The sequence below is a fragment of the Myripristis murdjan genome, chromosome 3, assembly GCF_902150065.1.
Source record: "Myripristis murdjan chromosome 3, fMyrMur1.1, whole genome shotgun sequence".
In the NCBI taxonomy this organism is placed as follows: Eukaryota; Metazoa; Chordata; class Actinopteri; order Holocentriformes; family Holocentridae; genus Myripristis; species Myripristis murdjan.
In genome coordinates this window covers 21,036,014-21,058,362 of record NC_043982.1, presented here as the reverse complement: position 1 = coordinate 21,058,362, position 22,349 = coordinate 21,036,014, and the positions used below count along the sequence as shown (strand labels likewise).

Sequence of the window (22,349 nt, the reverse complement as noted above, 5' to 3'; positions counted from 1 at the left end):
AAATTTCTCTATGTAAATGCATATGAATTGTATAACAAGTCTGTAGATATGTTATTTCCATCCTGATTCCCAATTTCCCCCAAAAATGGGCTATAAATTTAAATTAGGATTTAAATTAGGATGTGGTTTTGGTCTTGGAGAAAATGAAGATAAAACTATCCCAGAGAGAAGTGAAACAGAATATTCCCTTGTAAAACTGTAAAACACACTTGACCGTTGCACATTTTGTTGCTGCAAAATCAAAATCTATCCATTCTTTTATTTTTTTTGTTCGTCTGAGATTTCCGTATAGTGCAATATTCTGTTTTAATAAACAGGAGTTTTGAGTTATGTGACAGAATAATCCTTGTATAAACAGTGTAAATAATGGTCATCTCTGTGGGACTAAGTGTACAAACACGCTTAATCTTAACACACATCGACACACAGATAAACAGACACATTCTCGTGCGCCCACACCAACACACACACACACACACCTCTTCCAGTCAGAACACCTGAAAGCTCCACCCTCTCTCTCTCCTCTCCTCGTTCTCCTCCCTTCCTCCCCTCCTCTCCTGCTCCCTCGCTCTGTCTGGGGATGACAGTCTCGGCTGCCGAGCCGCTCGCCTCTCTTCCACTGGGAGTGTTTTTGTTTCCTGCTCTTTTGAAGTGTTGATTTAATCCTCGCAAGGATGCTTCATGTAGCCAGGTGTACCCTATCTATTTCTAAGTGTGTGCTTCTCTGTGCACACGCCTGTACGTGCATCTCTGTGTGTGTGTTTGTGCCTTCATGTGTGTTTGTCTACGTAGGTGTGTGAGCATCTTTGTCAGTGTCTACACATACAATTGCCAGTGTGAGCGCGTATGTCAGAGATTGCCCCAAATGCTGCCGATGTAAATGAAAGGCGCTGCAAGTTGCCCTCCCCCAAAACATCCTACAAAGCATCATCCACCCAAAACAATGCATGCCCCATTTCGTTTTGACATAGACAACTGTACAACACATAGTGTAGTTGCGTACAAAGGAGTCGCATATCAAATGGGACCAAGAGCTATTGTTCCTTTTCTAAAAACTACTCTGTTTATTGTTCTTCTAACGGAGCATTAGACAATGTATAGTCCCTTGTTAGAGCTGTGAACTCGCAAACAGCCGCGGCACTGTTTGAGCAGATGACTTCTGCATAAAACCTTAAAGTAAGACGTCTGCTAGGCCTCGGATCGTACCTGGGTCGAGAAGTATTCACAAATAATTCATAGAGGGATTTTATGGTGTTGTTGTTGTTGTTGTTTCTTATTTAACTTGATGATATTAGGATGTCAGTGGTATATAACTCAGGCAGCATCCAATAAGTTGCTGAACATGCAAGAGCAAGCTAACCTGATTCAAATAGTACCCTGTGATTACTTAAACATGGTAGAGGTCACTGTTTTGTGATTTGAGGCGAGCTACCAGTAGTCAGTATCAGTAGTCTAAGCTGATGGTTTTCAAAGTGCAGTCCAGGTACTCCCAGGGGGATGACAATCAAAGACAAAATGAGCAAAATGAGGAATCATCACAAATCTATTTACTAGAAATTGGTATAACACAAATTATGTACCTACTCCTTTTCGAGCATGTTGATGATGATAGATGCATCTTATTTTATTTTATTTTTCTTTATTTTACTTTATTTTGGACCTTTGTTTTCTTATTTACCTTTATTTAGTACTGATTATTACTTTGTTTTTGTTTGATTTACTGCTGTTTATGTTCGAAATAAAGATCTCAATCAATCAGTCAATCAATAGATGACCTAAAATTGGGTCTGCAGCTTAATGAAGGTCAACTTGGGGGTCCAGAGCGAGACAAACTTCGAAAACCTGTGATATTTGCAAGTTAGAGATGCACTATGCTAAACTGCCAAGACTCAAAAGAAGTGAAGACCTTTTAGATTTAACTGACCAATGAAAAAAAAAAAAAAAAAAAAATTGAATCAGCATGAAATTTGATGCTTGAGTACATGATTCCCGTTGTTGGCCTGACTCACTGAGGAATTATGTGCTTATTGCAGATTATTTAACAGTTCAGTCTGAATGGCCCTTCTTTCAGTTGACCCTCGGTTTTGCATAGTGCGCCCTTAAAACAAAAGGGCAACAACTATTTGCACAGATGATTTCTTCAAGGTCTGGCTCGGGTAGCAGCCATGCACAGAATTATCCTGCCACTTGCTTCCAAACGGCTCTGATCACAGCGGGGATGACATGCAAGGATTGGGGCATGTCAGGGAGAATACACAGTCAGTGGCACTGCTCAGCAGCCTCAAAGTCACTCCATACAACCCACCCTTCAAAGAAATGTCAGCCTTTATGGTCCCTTCAGCACTCTCCGAATCCACTCCCCTCCGATCACTAACAGCTCAAACACACAACAAAGCCGCCAAGCACCGATATCGCATACCCTTTTCTCTCTGTCCGTCCCTCCTTCTGCCTCTCTGATTGTCGCCTGTCCTTTAGTGTGAAGAAACCAACCTGTGTCTCCACTTTGAGCTGACATGGCTGCCTGGCCCCCACTGCGCCGTCCAGTGGCAGCCACAAAGCAGACCATCTAAAGCAACTGAGGAGTGCCAGCGATGTGGCATTTGGAGTCTGGCCACCCAGCTGTGAGTTACCAAGACGGGAACTCTAACTAAATGCCACCTATCCAGGCAGACGGATCGAAAGCGTGTGTAAAGGAGAGAGCGGTGTTAGGGCTAGTTTTTCTCTGAGACAGCGTGGGGGAGCGAGAGGGGAGCTAGTGGCTCCCCCGCGGCAGTGGCTGTCATCTCTTCAGGTGACGGACACACTAACTACACATTAGCCCCACATTAGCTGACCGACCGCTCACCATGGAGACCCGGGAGTCAAAGCCAAGTAGCCCCCTTTTTTCCCATTTAATGAGGAGCGATTTTTTCACACCCCCATGGTATTCCCTGAGCAGGTCCAATCAATTTCCGGGCCGAGGCCCCGAGGTGGGAGCTGATGAGAGTGGGATCGATCCCAAGCTGCCGTCCTCTGTTTACCTTTCCAGGCCTCCTCACACATCAACCCGAAAACCAGGTCTCCCCAGCCCTCTGTGAGCTATACAAAGCATGGTGTTCACACTCATCACACACTCATCACACACCTGCACACACAGTGGTCATATACAAACTAGGGCACACTGCAAAAAATCTCCATCTTAACAAGTCATTAGTCTTATACAAAGAATTAAAATTCTTGAATGAAATGAGTAAATAATAAAAAAGCTGCCAGTGGGATGAGATAACCCTGCTTGTTATCAATACAGTGTCACTTGTTCAGGAGTTGTCTTTTTAGTATACAAGTATGTATACAAGAAAGAAAAAGGCAATACTCCAAACAGTCATGGATTTCAAATCTTTTTTTTTCCCTTCTACTTCTTCTTCCATATAACAATATGTGCTCCTGCTGTCGTGGTCAACTCTCCACTGGAGGACAGATCCCACAAATGACATTGACCAACACAGTTGAAAATGGTTTTAAATATGACATGAAGCCAGTTGCCAAATTGTGATATCGTACCGTTCAGAACAGCCGAGACACATTTGCGTTATGATCACCTCACCAGAAAGAGGTTGTTCTTCATTTGAACGTAAAACAAACTCACAAACTGCTTTACAAATGTTAAGACAACAGTAAATAAACCCCAATAAGATAAAAAAAAATTAAAACTGTCAGACAATACATAATTAAAACAAGGTGAAAAAGGAATAAAACTGGTAAACACAACAGGAATGAAAGAGGTAAACACCAACTGCATTCTGCAGAGCCCTGCCAGGAAAAATGTGTTCTGAGGAGTGATTTAAAAGATTACACTGATATCACCAGCATAAAGCCCTCAGGTGAGGCATTCCAAAGTCGAGCCAAGAGCCAAGAGCCCAGGGAGAAGTTCTTGGGTGGAAAACGGGACAGTGGAAGGTCACACATACCTGCTTCCACGTTGAGTTCACTTTCTGCTGCTGCATGTGGGAAAAGCTTGTCCCTCCCTGCAATATTTACTGTGGGGGAACTGGCATCATTAGAGGGGGTCCCCCAGGGCACTCTGTCACACACCCACCTGGGAAGTGACACAGTGGCTTTAAATGAGACAAGACGTTTGCGTCTGGGATTAGCATTTCAAAGCTGAAGCGGCACACAGGGGCCGTGTGGCGATGCTATGTTAGTCCCTCCCACCCCCCCATTCCCACCCTATCCTCCCCTCCCCTAAAGACAGCAGGTGAGATTAAAAAGAGACAGTGAGAGAGACCAAGCTTAACAAACAGGTGGGAACTTTGGTTTTCTCCATTTCTGCCTCTGTCTCTGTGTCTCTCTCATCAACCCCTACTTCAACTCGACACACCACCCTCCTGTCCCTTCCCCGAACACTCGTACTCAGGTGGCAGACGCTCTGCTTCATCATCGTCAGACCCACCCACCTCCTCTGACAACTGTCAGCTCCCGCCCATGCCCCCTTTCCAACTGCATCACACAACATCCAAGCATGTCAGCTGCCGCTAGCCCTCTCTGTTTAGCACTTTTTAAGGGGAGGCCCATAAGGCTCTGCTCAGGTCAGGCTGCCTGTGCGTCTCCAGCTTGTTCGCTCCTCGGTCGTTCATGTCAAACACGACCCGCACAATATGCACCCACCAAGCGCCGAAGCAGGCTGCCATCATAAATAACTCCACCAACAATACATCATTTAAGTGGGTGTTCTGCTCTCATGGGCAACTCCAAACAAATGGCCACATCGATCATAGCAAGCACCAGGTAGGGTAAGCATGAGCCCCCGAGAGCAATCCCGCCCCCCTTTCTTAAACACACACGTACATACACACACACGCACACACTTGCTCTTTTATAAATAGTGTCCTGTTTTCCTAAATAAACGTGTTTTGCCCTCCTGGCAGGGGCCTATGCTAGGTAATCCTGTGGCGCTATGCGCCAAGCTTGCAGGTGTAGTGCAGCGCTCCTCTTGACACAGACAGCCCTATTGTTTGGCAGTGCTGAATAATTAATACTGCCTACAACCTTTAAACAACCTTACGCCAGGCTCATCTGTCATAGGGTCCCGCTGAGAGGCGTGGGTGCTAGCGTCGGCTTGGAAGTGCGCTTGGAGCCCAGGGGTGCAAAGGGAGAGAGGTGAAGTGCTATATTAACTGTTGGCCTCCGGCAGGCTAATGCAAGCTGCTAGCAGCACCACAGACAGACCACTCTGTCCGTTTTTTTTTTTTACCTCACTATATCCCCCCATATCCCAAACCAGCATCACTCATTGTTGTGTATAAAAACATAGTTGGAGAGAGGAGGAGGGGTGGGGTCATGGCTCCATCCTTAGATAACATATGGACAGGCTATTGGCTTACAATCCATCACAGGCCAGGACAAGTGAGAGCAACCTGGATTTCATACTGGAGACATTTGCCTGCGTAGAGACAAGCAAGTAAGTAGAAGGTGCATCACTGGCAGGCTCCCAGACTGCATTTTAGTGAGCTTTAACCTGTATTCAGAGGAGTCTCAGCAAGGTCCACAGCTCTAAATAGAAAGGGCAAATATATCAGGGTTCCTATACATTTTTGCTTTTATTATGTAATATAATGTCAGTGAAATATAAGAAAAAGTTATAATACATACCCGAAGGATATGTATTAATATTAATGTTATCAATAATAATGTAGTATTATTAATAATAATATAAATTAAGAAAAACAATATTAATATAAAATATCTAAAAGTCACTGAAGAAAAAAATATCTAAAAGTCACAGAAGAATCCAATACTGGGTTCTAATTTTTTTTTTTTTTTTTTAAACATCTTTCATCTTTACATCTTAACATCTCTAGTTCTTTGCATTTTTAACTACCTTGGGGTGCTTGATGGATGGAGTTTCCAGCTTAACATTTCAAATAGTAGAAAGAGTAGAAAGCACATTAAAGCGAACTATGTAGGTGTTTTCTAACCAGAACTCAGAAAATTTAAACCATTTTAAACTTGGTCACAGAGTGGATAAAGCACTGACCAGCTTCACACACACATATATGAAGGCAGTAAGCATACACACATACACACATACAAACTCACAGCCACACACACACACACACACACACCACCAAGCCCTCACCTCATTGTGGACCTCCTCACAGTGCTGCAGTGTGGCCGGCAGCAGGGTCTGCAGGCTGTGGGTGCCCGTCTCTGGGTCAGTGTGCAGGTTGGACAGGACCTCTTTGCAGCGCGACTGGATATAGTCCAGGGTCCCACTGGAACACTGTTAGGAGGGAGCCCAGTCAAGTGAAATTACACACAAAACCAGTGGGTTGAGTTTATCCCAGGCTTCTGACAATTAACCTAAATGTAACGCAAAAGGTAATTTTTAGGGCACATAAGGCTATCTATATGGATAAATATCCACCAGAGAGCTGGGGTCTGGACAACTAACCCTCACTAAAAATGTAACGATGCATTACTATCAGGATTATAGCAATGTGACGTTCAACCTGATCCGCAGAGAACGCCGCTCTGGATCATATTTATCTATATATCGTGTGCATACCTTTGATATTTTTTCACCGTATGCAAAAATACAAACAAATGCTAAACCTAAATAAGCTACAATGCACCCAGAAAAGACAGACCAGATACTTGTATGAACATACACTTAAATTTGAATACATTTATGGAGTATGCTTGTCAGTTTAGGACTACATATAGATGTGTTTTGTTTTTGTTTCTTTGTTTTTTGTTCCTTCTTAAGTATTGATGTCAGTACAAAACAGACGACTCGACCTTAATATCTCAGTAATGGAAATGCACTCTATGAAAAGCAAACCTCAGATTTTGAGCTTCAGTGGTTCTGTTGGAAACAATGCAACATACATGCAATGCGGGCAGTATAGCAGCCTTATTTTATGTCGAAGGAAATGCATCTTCCATAGCTAATGGCTGATGGCAATGCCTGACGCACAATCTATCAATACATTAAAAGTGTTTAAACTTTTAATGCCATTTCATAGATACAAGTGCAATGAATTGCTGTTGTCAAATGAAAAAGTTTCATGTACCCACGGGTTGTAACATTTTCTCAATCCATGATCAAAACTGGAGTTATGAGGATTTTAACCGAGAACGACATTATATTTTTTAAAGGGTCATGCTGTCTTTTTCAATTTCAGCTATGTTCATTCACCAGATGCACTTTTTTAGTGTCTTAAATGGGCTCTTACAGACTCTCAAAATGGCTTGTTACAATTGCCACAATTCCATAGAGAAACCAAGGGGCACAGAGGTCAGAGCATTGTGGTGCCCGTCTGAGGCCCAGTGGCTACTCACCTCGGCCACTCTGTGTGTGGAGCTGAAGCGGGCAGTGTCTCCAGCGAGGACACAGTGCTGGTGGGTACTGTTCAGGTCATCTGGTAGATACAGGGAAAAGAAAACTATCAGCATGCCAACAATAGCACCATCAATCTCCCACCATCCACAGAGCAGAGCAGAATAGAGCAGGAACAACAACAGAGCAGAAAAGATCACCTGAAAGAATCGACTTTATTTTAACAGAACAGAACATGGCATCAGAATAGAAGAGATCACATAACAGTATTGATTTTATTTCAACAGAATAGAATAGCATAGACTAGAACAGAACAGAATAGAATACAATAGAAGAGAAGAGAAGAGAAGAGGAGAGAATGCCTTCACCGAAAAGAGTCTAAATTTGATCTTGCATTTATTTTTTATCATTATAACAGAAACAGACCAAGGAGGAACAGAATACAATAGAAAAATCAGCTGAAAAGGTGGGCATGAGTGAACATGGCAACTAAATCAAGTCATACACTCAGACAGATTGCACTCCGTCCAGCAGCCAATCAAATGGAAGGAGCAGCATTGTAGTATAATTTTAATTACCAAACAAAACCAGATCGCGCTCAATCTGTCAAGATGGAAGAGCCATACCAACAAACATTTGTCCAGTATCACAGGAGCTTCAGGAAGAGGCCTTACTGCTGTTTCCTGTGTATCCCTCCATGTGTTTCTTTGTGTGTATAGATGTTTCTCAGCTCTGCCGTTATTTGCCTCACACCAATAATTAATTTAGCCATGACAGAGCTGTCATTCACAGCACATGTGCATATTTACACCCGCCTTGAGCAAGAGTACACCGGCTAATGCCTGTGATTTGAAAGTCAAACAGCCAAATGCTTTGGGAGGAAGATATTATTGTTTGGTGGAAGGGTAAAAAAAAGATTGTGACAAACAAAACAACTTGCCGGTGTTTTCTTCCCCTGATGAGATTGTGAGGGATTAGGTCCCTGGGCAGAATTACTCTGCGTCTTTAAAACTGTTTATATCCAATAACAAATTATCTCCATCAATCTGCTCTTTTCTTGGCGCGTCTGACACCTCAGTGGGATCAGGAGGGAGGAGAGGCAAACTCGATAACTGTAATAAATATTTATCTTTCTTTCAACCCCTACGCCTGCTGCCACTTGTCCTTTTTTCCAGGAAGCAGGCTTTTAAATATATTGGGTCAACTCTTTTCTCCAATCCCCCTGTGCATTGGGAGCTGGAAATCTGATTATTGAACAGGCCTGGTGTCAAGACTTGCATTGTTCTTTTTTAACCGCTGAAATTCCATTTGGGTGGAAATAACGGTGATTCAATTTGCCTCCAGCGACTCAGACATTAGCAGTTCAAAAGGGCCAGCCGGTGACAAATGGTGCTGAAAAGACATTATGGTGTCTGCGGTTATACACCATTGTATTTTTCTTTAAATACCACAAACTACTTATTATACGGTGTATGTCACTCAGACACTGGAAGACTTTATTTTAAACGCTTGGTTTGATGACGGCAGCTCTCTATTTGTGAGTGTCTACTCTCTAATAGCCAAGAAAACTGCATTCTTTAAGTTGGTGCACGAGTGTGTGTGTGTGTGTGTGTGTGGCTGTGCATTTGTGAATTTATAGTTGCATGCGTATGTTCGTACATTGTGCCAAGTGTTTAATTCAGGTAGGCCGACAAAGCGACAGACGGGCGAGGAGTGTGCGAGCTGCTATCGTCGTGCAGCAGTTGGCCTCTCAAGGGCGCATTCACCAAGTGGAGCATAAATCCCCATTGATCCGCGACAGTCAAGTCCCATTAGAATAGCCAGCACAACAGCCCATCACTCTATTATCGCAGCTGGCCCGAAACTGAATGTTCTGTTGTAAATCCCATCCAACTAAAGGTGGTCGGTTTTGGGCCCTGTCTGAGCTCAATACTGGATACAGACACCACAGCTCTCAATTGGAAACACAGCAGCTTCAAAAAGCCACCTATTCGAGAATTCATAAAAAAAAAAAGGACAAATTTGCTCATATTTGTAAAAGCACACAGATTTTTATTTATTTGTAATTCTCTGTAAAATGTACTACTACTGTTACTTTGACATGCTTTCAGTTTGAAATTCTCCACAAACTCTGAAAGGCTCAATTTCTATAGATGAGCATTCAACTTGATTTTAGATTGTATTTAATTTTTGTTTGTGTTACTCATTTCTTAATAAATGTTTTTTTTTTTTGTTTTTGTTTTTTTAAATATGAAAAGTAGAATGCCCTGAAATGAGACAGGAACTGGTGAATTCACTGTGGCTGTTAAATTTATGGAAGTAACTGCCCTTCACCACTGCTTCTACCACTCTTCTTACTGACGCAACTCCTGCTCTCATTCATCCTATTCATCCCATTTATGACACGACACATTGTACAGTAGATGGTTATAAATTGAGTATAGCGCTAGTTCAGACGGCTCAGCTGATTCCCCTCTATGCATACAACTGGTGAATCTTATAGAGAGGTCCCAGAACAGAGCCATACCACCAAATGTAACCTACTGCAAATGGCAATACAGTTTTCTTTGACTGAAGTTATCCTGAATGAGCGGCTGTTGCAGGAATCAACCCAGTGGCCTCTCAGTTAGGATTAAGGTCAAAAACAATGTGGAATAAACATTAAATGTATATATCCCCTATTTAGTCTACACTGTACTGTAAGAAAACATCATGGTTTAAATGGATAAAAGGTAAGCCCATTTTTTGCCTTTAATAACTACATGAATTAAATATTTGTCTTTTTCTCCTTTGAGGCCAACTAGAAATCATTTTTAAAATAATTAATTAAACATAAATGGCTATACATATGTATACACATATATACATGAAACAGTTTGTCAGGCACAGACACAAAGAGATTTAGTCCTGGCCTGCGCCAACTGTCCTTGTATACTTATGTGAAACCAGTATGCCATTAACATCAACATCAGCTCTCATAAAACATTAAATTCCCCATCCATCCAGCGAGGGGTCCCAACCTCTTGTCCATTTGAGCACAAGCCACTGCTGTGATGTGGATATATGTCCTGACGCTCAGTGCAGTACAGTACAGCAAGAACTAAGGAGGCCTGCAAGGGCCCATGGGGCTGAGGAGAGAAGGGTGGAGGCATCTGCTGCAGCCATCAGCATTAAGCTATGATTTACGCCCCTGTGGCTCGTTGTCTGTCCGCTCCACAGAGACATGGCCGGCGCTGGGTCACAGGACTTCATAAAATAACATTTGGTTTTCGTAACCTCTCTAATGCACACAATTTCATGGAACCTTTAGGCTCTGTACGCAGGGCCTGTCCCCCTCCCCATCCCAGGGAGAGAGAGAGAGTGAGACAGGAGAGACAGAGAAGAGAGAGTAAGGCTGAAGTTCATCCTGTTGCATGGGTCATTTGGGACAAAGAACAACAAACACTAAAACACAGGGTCATAAAAGTCTTCCTTCCTGCCAAGTAGGACACCGTGGTGTGTGTGGGTGAGTTTATGTGTGCATGAGTGTGCTCTTATGTGTATATGTGTGTGTGTGTGTGTGTGTGTGTGTGTGTGTGTGTGTGTGTGTGTGCGTGTGTGAGTGTGTGTGCACGTGTGAACATCAGTGTTTACATGTGCATTCTAGTGTATGGCCGGGCGTCTGTATGTGTGCATATGAGCATATAAAGGAACAAAAATATCAGGTCATTAAGTGTTCCTTCCTCTACAATCACACATGGTGGTTAACAGTGTGAGTAAGTCTTGTGGTCTCCAGTGTTTTTAAACGTGTGTGTGTGCGCAGAATAGGCTTTGTACCTCTCATGTAATAGCAGTCACCCGACTGCAGTGGCAGGGCCAGGCCAGGGGTGTGGATGTCCCAGGCTACCTTAAGACCAATCCTCCAGCATGCCTTCTCACCGCTGCCTCCTTCACTGCTCCCACCTGTCAGTCACACATCCCACATCACTTCACATCACATCACATCAGTGTAGCATTTGCATTGTATATTTATATTCATGTTTCAGGCATTCATGGTTCAGGTGTTCATAACTTTTAGAGACAGCCTGCTAAGAAACAGACAAACAGACAGACAGACAAACGAAAAGGGGCAAGAATACAACCCCAAATCCAGCTCTGTTGGCAGAGGTCATAAGAAGTCAGAGGTCTTAAAGTAATAACATGTGACGCGTCTGTTTTGCTACTCTCTGTAATCATTTGATAAAGCACAGTAAATATTCAACTTGAACCCAGTTCCTGAATTGCTGACATCTGCACTTTTAAACACTGGAGTTTGGTGCATCTTTCTTGAGGAAAAGTTCGGGCACACTGGAAGTAAAATGTTTTATGTTTCCACAAGAAAAGGTTGCAAGCAAGCATGGCTTACTTGCAAAAATAAATAAATAAATAAATAAATAAAAACAGAAGAAGACCTAAGCATTAAGCATGAGCAGGAACAGCCTCCATGGCTAAAGAACTCCATTTGAAAAAATCGGAGGAAAAGGACCTTGTAGTAGCACTCTGATCAGCGATCTCTAGGAAGTATAGTGCAAAGGCACCACAGCTAAGACTGCTGATGAACAAAATACAAAAAGACCTGAAGGATTACCCATTTTGTTGATCACCCAAGTTAAAAGCCAACAGCAAGGAGTGCAGTCAAGTCCAGTCCACCCAGACAATAGATCATATCAGAAGCAATATCCCTTTGTACTTACATTTTAAGAATCACTTAACAGCAGATTTTAAAAGGAGGCTATGTTTCAGTGTGATCATATTGCCTGTTACCAAAAGATCGTTACTTTAATAATGCTGTGCAAGAGGAAATACTTGGATAAAAGCCTTTGATGTTTAGTGAGAGGGTGTAAGAGTGTATTGGACAAAGGGTATCCTATGATATTCCTGTTTCCGAACCTACTGACTCGCTCTAACCACCTACTCTGTTCTCCTCACCCTTTCCATCCTTACATGGCACACTGAGAAAACAAGATCTGGCTTGGCTAGCCGGCACCCTTCAGCAAAATCAATACTAAAGTCTTCCTGGACCTCTCTGCCCCACAGCTGCCTTTTCCTTTGCTCAGCACGGATAAATAGTAACTTAATTTCCAGCCATTGTGCTCTGAGAACCAGCTAATGACACTACTCCCCAAGGCCTCGGAAATGGTGGAAGATCATCCTACAGGCCGGAAAACAGTCAGTCGCGGCAGATTCCTCTGGATCAAGGCAGCTGGAAAAAAATAAGCCTAGAATACTGTTCAGACTTGGGGAAAGAAGCATGGTAAGAGTCTTCAAATAGAAAAAAAAGCACGTTAAGGGAAGCAGATGACGTGGAAAGCATCTACAGTTTCTGCACATCTAAGAGATGCATGTGTGGTGCTCAAATTCTGTTATGATCTGTTATGATTCTGGCCAGGAACAATGTAAAAAGAAAAAGAAAAAAAAAACATGGATCCCTCATAAAAGTGCAACATTCCTCAAGGTAACAATTCCATTAGCTTGGTTCTGGGAGATGTCAGAGCCATCAGGCCAAAGTGAACGCTGCGTTTTGAGAGTAGGTAATGTGCCATGGGGATAACTCTGTGGAGCTCTGATCAGGCTTTCCTCTCTGATGTCTGGAGCTGTGGGGTCAGTCAGGACTAGAAAAGACACAGCTGCAGAGTATGCCGAGGTGTTGTGCCATGGTGTTTGAAGCTCATGTTCACAGGGTCATAGTTGAAATGGCCAAGAACAAATCATCATAGCAGACGTCTGGAGCAGGTGGTTCTGGTTAAGAAGCCCCGCTGGCCGCAAAGACTGCTGGGATGTCAGAGAAGTTGGCATTGTGCCTGTACGATATTGTAGGATTAAAGTTTCAATAAACAGATGCAGACAGTGTAGAAGTCCCGCTTTTCACTGTACATTTCCTCTCTAAAAAGATATGATGTTTTGCTCTTTTTCCAGCTGCTGGAAGTGACACAAAAGAGTCTGGTAAAAGTGATTTGAGGTACACTGGAAGTTTGTTGTTGTTGTTGTTTATTAGTGCAAATCTGATTTTCCTGTAACATTCTAGAAAGAACCATGTACAGTGTTAATGGAAGACTAATGCAAGATAAATGCACAAGTGGGGGCTTTCACAATGGATACTGTAAAAACCGTGACACAAATGAAGAGGAATGTTTGTTTGTTTTTTTGTTTTTTTTTTGTACTATTTGACCCTTTTGGCACTGAAAACGTGGCATAAAGGTCATGACGACTAGGGATGCATGATATTGGGGTTTTCTGCCAATATCCAACACGCCAACTCTTTAGGCCAATGCTGATGCCGATACCAATATATGCAAGTTTTTTTTCCACCTAACTGCAAAGAACATCAACTCTCTCCTGCAGTGGACTTAAAATTTTATTACGCTTGCTCTTATTGTGAAGATCCACTGGCAGATGCAGACGTAAGCTTTCCAAAATGTGCACATTCCACTGGGTAAAATAAGAAAACTACTTCAACACAGGTTATGTAAAACAACCATATTTATTTTTATATAACATTTTCTCTCACATAAAACCGTAAGATTCGTCCCACTGAAATAGGCTTGGACAAGGCCAAAACCAGCCAAAACCAGGGCAGATTTGACCTATTTCACATATCGGTCATATTGGCAGAAATCTTTTCATTCATCGCTCTCATTTTAGGCTAATACCGGCATTTAATTTCTAATGGTAATACAGGCCGATACCGATGTCATGCCGATATTATCGTGCATCCCTAATCAGGACCCATCCTTAGAAATCTATCAATATTTAAAATTGTGTTTTTGATACAGTGGCATTCTAACCGGTTATTCTACAATGTGCTATACAACACATAGATCTCACTGAAATGCCCTATCAACACAATCATAAAATGTCTGCTATCAGCTCTTCAAAGTAAGTCAACGTCCTATAATGAGGAGACAACGAATTATCCCATACAGTACAGTCTAGGAACACTTATCAAAGCAGGGCTCATTATTCCATATCAGATAATTGCACATCGATCATTTCTGGGGGAAATGATTTAGATGAGATGCACTGTGTGTGATAACGCCTGTTTGTCAGACTGTGCCATTGAGCGTGTGTTAAAAGCTTGAATCCCAGTGTCTGTGATCTCCCCTTGCACTGTCGCTGATAAGGCTGTCAGCAGCAAGCCGGCGATGACATTTGATAATGCCCTGACACTATCACATCGATGGATCTGATGGCTGCCTCACCAGAGGCCATGTCTACAGCTGCTGCATCACTGCTGTAGGGCCATAAATCACAAGGTTAGCTGCATCTGATCCACTGTAAAGCAACTGAGATAACTTGACAGAATATTACAGTGAAAGAGGAAGAGGAATCTTGAATTGCCAAAAATAAAGGCAGGCATACAATCACTGATGTATCGCTTTGCATTAGAGCGTAAAATCAAGAGACTCAGGGTTACCGCTCCCACTTTGACTTCACATTAACATTCAACAGTGTATCTGTCCAACACAAATACCAGCTGCAAAAGTGTGTAGAAAATGCATGCCCATTCACTCCCATTCATGTTCAAACAACGTGACAGGGGCTGCTCTAAACTGAGGGTTGCTCTGCATTAGTAATTCCATTTTATGAATACTTGGTCAGCACATCCTTGTGCTAAAATTACAATACATCCATTAAAATAAGTACAATTGAAAGCACAGGTGCATTCTGCTCAACATCTCTTTCAATGACGTGTTGTGAAGTGGATGTGAATGACAGCTAAGAAAATAGAACCCAAACATAGTGAAGGCCAGTGATTGGCAAGGAAATGACTGACAAGAATGCTCCTTACAAGAGAGAAGACTTGCTATTCAGCTTGAGATAGATAGATAGATAGATAGATAGATAGATAGATAGATAGATAGATAGATAGATAGACTGATATTGTCTTTATTGTCCCACAAAGAAACAGCTAACACAGAAATACCTAAACTAAGCAGGTAGCTCCATTCAGGCCACTTTTATCTCACCAGAGCACTCAGGAGTTAACAAGGAGACCCAAAAACCTCTTGGAGTGTTGAATAGGGAACACATTTGATATTAATGTAAAAATTACAACAGTAATTTTACCTATTACCTAATTACCTAGGCATAGGAACTTACTTGATAACCTTAACTTTTAAGCTACCAAAGCATAGACTGTAGACTCATGCAACTGATATTTGTGACAGACATATACAATCACAACTTTTGACCATATGTCATAGGACAGGTATTGTTCTTTATATCTATAATACTCAGCCACGGCTAGATAACAGATGGCTATCACAGATCACAGATTATGACAAGTAAACATTTTAAACTTACTCCCTTACCTTTGCTGTCGTGGCAGCTATAGCTGTAAACAGCCACTGGGGAATGGCTGATCAGGTTCTCATCATGGTGCCAACCCACAGCCATTTTGCCCATGCCATAGTAAGGCTCCTCTTTGAGTTGGCTCATAGCTGCTGGGTCCATGTAGTTGAGGAGAGTGACATTGAACTGGACAGGACCAGTGCACATCTGTGGAGGACTCGGCTGGGAACAGCCCTGCCCGCTCTCCTGCTCCTCATCCTCAATGTGGTAACCTAACAGGCTGTGCTTCAGTTCGGCCACAGGTTTCTCCTGGGACCCTAGTCCCACAGACGCAGTGCCGGTGCCGCTGCTGGTCTTAGGCGCCCATGCAGGGCATTTTCCTTCACTGTGTTTCAACCCTGTGGTCGCAGCCAGTTCACTTTGTTTGCTTTGGGTTGACTCTCCCTCTTCACTGCTGTGTTTGGACTCTGTCTCCCACTCCCCTTCTTGTTTTGAGCAGCCTTCATCACTGTGCTTGGACTCGATGTCCCACTCCTCACTGTGCTTGGATTCTGTGTCGCCCTCCTCACTTTGCCTGGACTCTGAGTCCCCCCCATCGCTATGCTTGGAGTCCTCACTGTGTTTAGACTCTGTGTCTCCCTCTTCACCGTGTTTGGCTTCTGCCTCCCCTGTTTTTACACACTGTGCCAGCCTGTCCCCTTCCTTCCGCTGAGCCACATCAGAGCAGAAGAAGCAGTTGAGCTCCCACAAAGCCTTGCAAGCAGCCCTTAGGTCAGCGTCGCAACAGTTTTGACCTTTGACATCGGTGTCCTCACTGTGCCAGGGGATCGCGAACAGTCGCGTGTCTAGGTAGCGGTAGGTGTGGCCCGGCTGACCCAGGAGGGCTCGTGACACACTGGTGAAAACATCTCGGTCACGGACACGAACCAAGTCCCTCAGGAGGCAGCCTTTGCTCCTCAGGGTGAGCAAAGCTGCCTGCACCCGGCTATGGAGCTCAGCAGGCACAGAGCAGGACTGCCTCAGCACCATCCCAGAATAACTGGAGTCCCACTGGGGAACACAAGACACTCATGTCACAAAGACATTATGACTGGTATAGTTGTCTGTGAAAGTTGAAGGAAATCATATTATCCAAGTATATTATTATAGTATAGATAAGCTTAGTTTTTTTTGTTAGCAGTTAAAAAATATATACATGAACAAAAAACCCACCCCAGCTTATGAGCATAGTTTCCATCTATAAATGAATGTACAAACAGCTGACACAGTAAAGGAATAACCAACATAAATAAACCCTATCTCACACCCGATGCAAGTGCCTGTGCTAGTTTCCAGGTGGCACAGTTGTCATTTTCCTGTCAAGCTGAAGTTGTTCTGGTTGCTTGTGGTGGTCCAGCGCCTTACTAGGACACTTTGTTGGTTTTTCCTTTGTTATTTTGTCACTGTATGTTTATGAATATAAGCCGTATATGTTAACAAAATAGACAAACAAGTCTTGGTGGGGCTTTTATCAGATTAAGTGACATTTTCTGCCACTGACATAAACTCTAATCATCCTTTACAATGCTGTTTGATCTGATCACTGTAATTATCTGGGCAGCTTACTAAGAAGATTAGAAAAGAATAAAATGCTGAAGAAGGACTGAAGACTAAACTAAAGAGACTAAACAACACTAGTTCAAAACCTAGTATATGGCTGGACCTTTATGGTATAATGTGCAAAACCATGGCTAAATTTGTTAATAGCATCACCACTACATTTACAAAGAGGCTGTTTTGATCTTGGTTCTGTGAACCCTGATTCAAACCCTGATTATTTATACAGTTAAACAGCACTGATTTATTTTATATATGAAATAAGATGCTTTTTCATCGCATGTTATGGCTTAACTCAACTCGCCTTTTTTGGTTTTCCATTAGCCAAATGTTGTGGATAGTACCTCGTACTTTTTTTGGTATCACCTCTGACTAGGTTCCAAGTGAGCTGAGTGGATAATAAAAGGTGATGTGAAAAGTTGCAGACCAGTGAATGGTCAGAGAGAGATTGAAAAGCTCTGTGTAGAACCAGGAACTGCAAAAGCGAGACTTGTATCATTGAAAACCTATCCATGTAAAACAAAAAACAAACAAAAAAAAAAACTTAGTTACACTAACGTTGTTCATGTGAAGTCATTTCTAGCTGGTCTTGCTGTCTTACCATGCGATGAATTTGGAATGAGCTGCAGTGAATGAGTGGAACTACTAGGATATCTATAAACACTCCCTGTGGACAAAACAGAAACCTGTTTGCACTGATTCATCTTTGAAAGAGCAAAGACCAATAGGGAACCTCCAACAATCGGCCGACCAATGGTGTAACTTCATCACTCATTCACGTTTGTAAGGCTGGTTTCTCCATCGCAGTCCAGCCACAGAAGACTAAAACAAACTGAATTTACCCGATGTAAGAATATTAAGACTGAATCAATGTAAACAAATCTGACAAACATAACTGCCTAATTTGCTTCTCTGTCAGTCAAAATAGTAAACCTATTGCAGAACAACAGGCTGAAAGCCTTAGTGTATGTAATACAGAAGCCATCACCATTACTTGGAGGTCTGACCAACTCACCAGTTGCTGAAAGCCCCGATCTGTAGGACCCAGAAAGGGGATCTTCTGGTCTCCCAACTCCTGCAGTAGCCTCCGCCTCTGTAGAACAGAACATAGTAATATAGTCTGTTAAGTAGCAGCATGTTGCATCTGTATGTTCTTGAATACTTACATGTGCATGATCTTACATAGTTACTGGTATTTCTGGTAAGTTATCAGTCAACCCCACTTTGCCTTTCTCTTGTTCAAATATTTTCTGTATTTTCAGTCTTTCAGTCCCTGTGCAGAATGCTAAAAGTACACAAATTCTTCATTCATGTGTTGACTTAGTCGCTATAGTTTAAAAATCACCCAATTACCTACTGTTATGTAAATGTACCACACACCAACGTAGAGATGTCTCATTCTTGTGTGACCACCATACTGCCTTGTGTTGGAGCACATTCTTTCTTGTGCGGGGCTGTTGTAGTTAAATGCAGCCTACACTTAAATATCATAATTCTATAAATAACACCACTTCCTCCAGGTATTGAAGCATACCTTGTGCACAAAACTGCCTTTCCTATATGTAGTGTTTTGTGGACCTGACAGTTTACCCAACCATTTTACATTATATTATAATAAAATGTTCTTTAAAAACACACTATGTGTGGGACATCCTGGTGGCTAAGGCAATATAGTGATTCAGTTTGGGCTCAGGCTTTTTGCTGCATGCCAAAAAAAAACTCTTTAAAATGAAGGAAACACACTGTGTGACTGCACTGAGTTGAATGGTAAACCTTTTATTATGAAGTGAGGCCCAGACTAGCGCGCAAAACATTAGATCACAAAATACAAAACATGAAACTTTTTTTTACACTTCTGTTCAAGAACAGTCATTATTGCCTGAACTAATGGTAAATTAACAGAAAAAGTGAGGTATGTAGCCAATAATCAGCTCACCAACAGCGGGTCGTTAAGTACACATGAATATGCACAATGGCAACCTGTACTGGACGGCAGGGACTCACTTTGACACAGTCAATGTCAAATCCAATTTTACTATCAGAATCACTGAGGTAAGTGAAACTCTGACAAATGAATGCATTTAAAACTGCTTGAGATATTGCTGGACCTGGTGACCAGAGTCGCTTTCATTGACGTCTCACATTTTTATGATTTTTTTGGAGGCTGCTGTGTGGTTCCTCACAACCTTATAAAAGATGCCCTGTGCCATACGGAGCTCCTCCAATAAAAACCTCAACCTGCTGGAGGGATCAAAGTGCCTTTCATTGGACCGCATTCCATTCCGACCTGTAAATCCAACAGCAACCAGCGTAAAAACTGTGATACCCAAATAAATTTCACAAGTGCTAACCCACCCCACCGCATGTGTGTATCTGGGTGTGCGCGATCTCTTATCTGTGCATGTGTGTCTATAACCCTCTATCCCATTCCCCACAGACACACACAGAAAGTCACCGCATGGTGTCTCGGCAGCAGGAAATGGAGATACGTCATCGGCACACTACAGCCTTTTTAGACCTTAAAAATGTGCGGACACTGGTGCGAATGGCCCGTGCAACAACCGCTGCGCTGCTGTGATAGTTTAAGGACAGTGAGCCCCGTATATATTTCCCAGACATTTACTGCACGCGTCTCACATTTCTGCTGCCCTAATAATGCCAAAGACCTCATGCAGCACGCTAAGGGGAATGGGGGAACCGGCTGCCAAAATACGTCCTGACTTTTAGAGCAAAATAAAATGCCCTATTAATAACATTAAAGTGCAGGTACAAAAAGATGCACCTCCTGACTCAAAAGGGGGCTGGATCAAAAAGAGGACAAGCAGAGAAAGTATGTGCATTAAAGACAGGGGGGATGAAAACATATCCCAATAGCAGGGAAGGGAGAAACAATAAGGCATCAGATCTGAGCAGTTTGGCGAATGCGCCTTTACGGATGCATCTTTACCTTAGGCTAAACAACACAACACCTGCTGAAAGTTTTCTTAAAGGATGCACATGAGTGTAAAGGCCTTCCGAGTTATTCTGGAACAAACAAAAACAGACCCACAGACAGTTGGAATCTACAAAACAAAACAACATGCACTATTCATGGCCAGATTCCATTCAAAGGCTGTTGGAAGAAAACTGACAACCTGACACACATTCATTGGTGTCAAATTCCAGCTCATGGCAGAAGCTCAAGATATCAAGGTGAGGCTCTGGGGTAGTCTGTGTATGTGTGAGTCTGTGCATGCTGTGCGTGCTTGCGCGCACATAAGTAAGACCACTCCACTGTGCTTTTATTCACAACGCGCAAACTGATATATAAAAGAATGTGCATGCGTATGTGTGTGCAAGGCTCGTTGGTAGACTGCTGCCAACTCGACCTTAGCAAGCAGGCTCCCATAGATACACACACATACGTGCCCATACACAAACACGCCCAGCTGGGTTAGCGAGCGTGATGCCTCAACCCCGATTGCACACCACCAGGGCTGTCACACACATGTCAAATACATCAAGCCACTCAGAAATTCCACAGAAAAAAGGGAAGACAAGCCGTTACCCCAGCCCTCTGAAGCAGATGGACTCTGGCTGTCTATCTGTCTACGCCTGATTCTAGAGAGGGAAAACCATGAGGCACAAAAGGTCTGCGTTTCCACTCAGACCCAAGAAACGGGATTACCAATCCATAATAACACGGATGCTTCACGGTAGCCGTGCCAACCGTCTGTGCTGAGTGATATATCTGATGTTTTCTTTTTTTAATCTCTCTCTTCCTTGATGGGATTATTCCCTCAGCCAGACTGTTTATCACAGAAAAACATATTAGGTAGAATAGAACTCAATTGGTTTGCTTTGATCTTGGCCTATACGAGATATCAAACTGTGTACAATATATTTATTTTTTTAATTTATTTTTTCATTTATTTTTCATCTGTGACACTTTCTTCAAAGCGTTCTGTGCAGAGTAGATTAATGTCCAGCGCTTAGCATCAGTGGCTCAAAATAGCCAGATAACTCTGGCAGGTCCACACCAGAATCCCTGCTGCAGGGATAAAAACAGGCCAGTTCCACTCTGAGTTATGTCTACCCCATTAGAACCTGCTGTGGTATGACTGCTGAAGAAGGAAACGTGGATCCCAGTGGGCTGGTTTTGGTTTGGTTGAGGCATCATAAATTGCAGATACAAGCTTATGGTACAAGGTAGAGTAAGCACTGACGATGGCATACTAAGCTGAATAGTCTGCTTTTTTATTTGTGACAATTAATGATTTCGACTCTATTTTTCGCTATGTTTTTTTTTTTTTTTTTGTTTGCTTGTTTTTTTTTATTATTGTATTTTATCACAACATCACTGTAGCTGCGACTCAGCTGTAGCAGCCAGTCGACTCATCCCCAAATTATAATGACTGCCAAATCTCACTAAATTCATGGCATGGAATTCAGGATGTACTATTCTGCCTGCATAAAAATATCTGACAGACCTCAGTAATAAATGTAACCATTACATGAATTAGAGTATAAATTTCAGACTTCAAAAACCTCTTACAAAACTGAAGTGCAATAAAAGGATCTTTTGTGCAAAGGTTTGTGTCATGACCACACTTCTTCAGGTCACACCAACTGACAGGCAAAATCCTTCTCTCTTTTTTCTTATTTCCCTTTCTGTCATTTTTGATTTGAAAAAAAAAAAAAAGAAGTTAAAAAATATCAGCATAAAAAGTAATAAAGTGATGTGTGCAGTTTTCATGTAAAATTTTGGAAAACCCAGACAGTTCTGGTCACTGTCTGACTGACCAGTACATAAAGAAACATCCCAAAATATCAATCTGGATACCATTAAATATATCTAGCAGTTGATACTCTCTGTTACAGAGAATGCAGTTATTTTAATTAACTACTGAAATAATAAAAACTTGTCACTGCTATGTACTGTTTCTTCATCTATATGCACAGACCCACAAACACAGAACTATAAAAGCCACTGCAGACAACTGTGGCATACAGTAGCTACAGCAACTCTTCAACCAACAACTATAAACCAGCCTTTATGCTCATGTATTGAAGTCACTGAGTGACATTCCACATCTTCTTCTAGGGAAGTAAGTCCTCCAGCCAATAGAGGGAACCACCTCCATCA

At 42.4% G+C, this 22,349-nt stretch overlaps 1 protein-coding gene across 3 annotated transcripts in view; it reads right to left on the bottom strand.

Annotated features, from left to right (window-relative positions):
* Positions 1-22,349, bottom strand: part of fto (FTO alpha-ketoglutarate dependent dioxygenase) — a 139,559-nt gene that overhangs the window by 95,870 nt on the left and 21,340 nt on the right. For all 3 annotated transcript variants that reach the window (XM_030080095.1, XM_030080104.1, XM_030080113.1), the window contains exons 2-6: positions 18,240-18,317; positions 15,649-16,678; positions 11,135-11,260; positions 7,321-7,400; positions 6,116-6,259 (exon numbers count right to left, since the gene is read on the bottom strand). In XM_030080095.1, the coding sequence (XP_029935955.1) occupies positions 6,116-6,259; positions 7,321-7,400; positions 11,135-11,260; positions 15,649-16,678; positions 18,240-18,317 (1,458 nt within the window). The remainder of the gene's footprint in view (positions 1-6,115; positions 6,260-7,320; positions 7,401-11,134; positions 11,261-15,648; positions 16,679-18,239; positions 18,318-22,349) is intronic.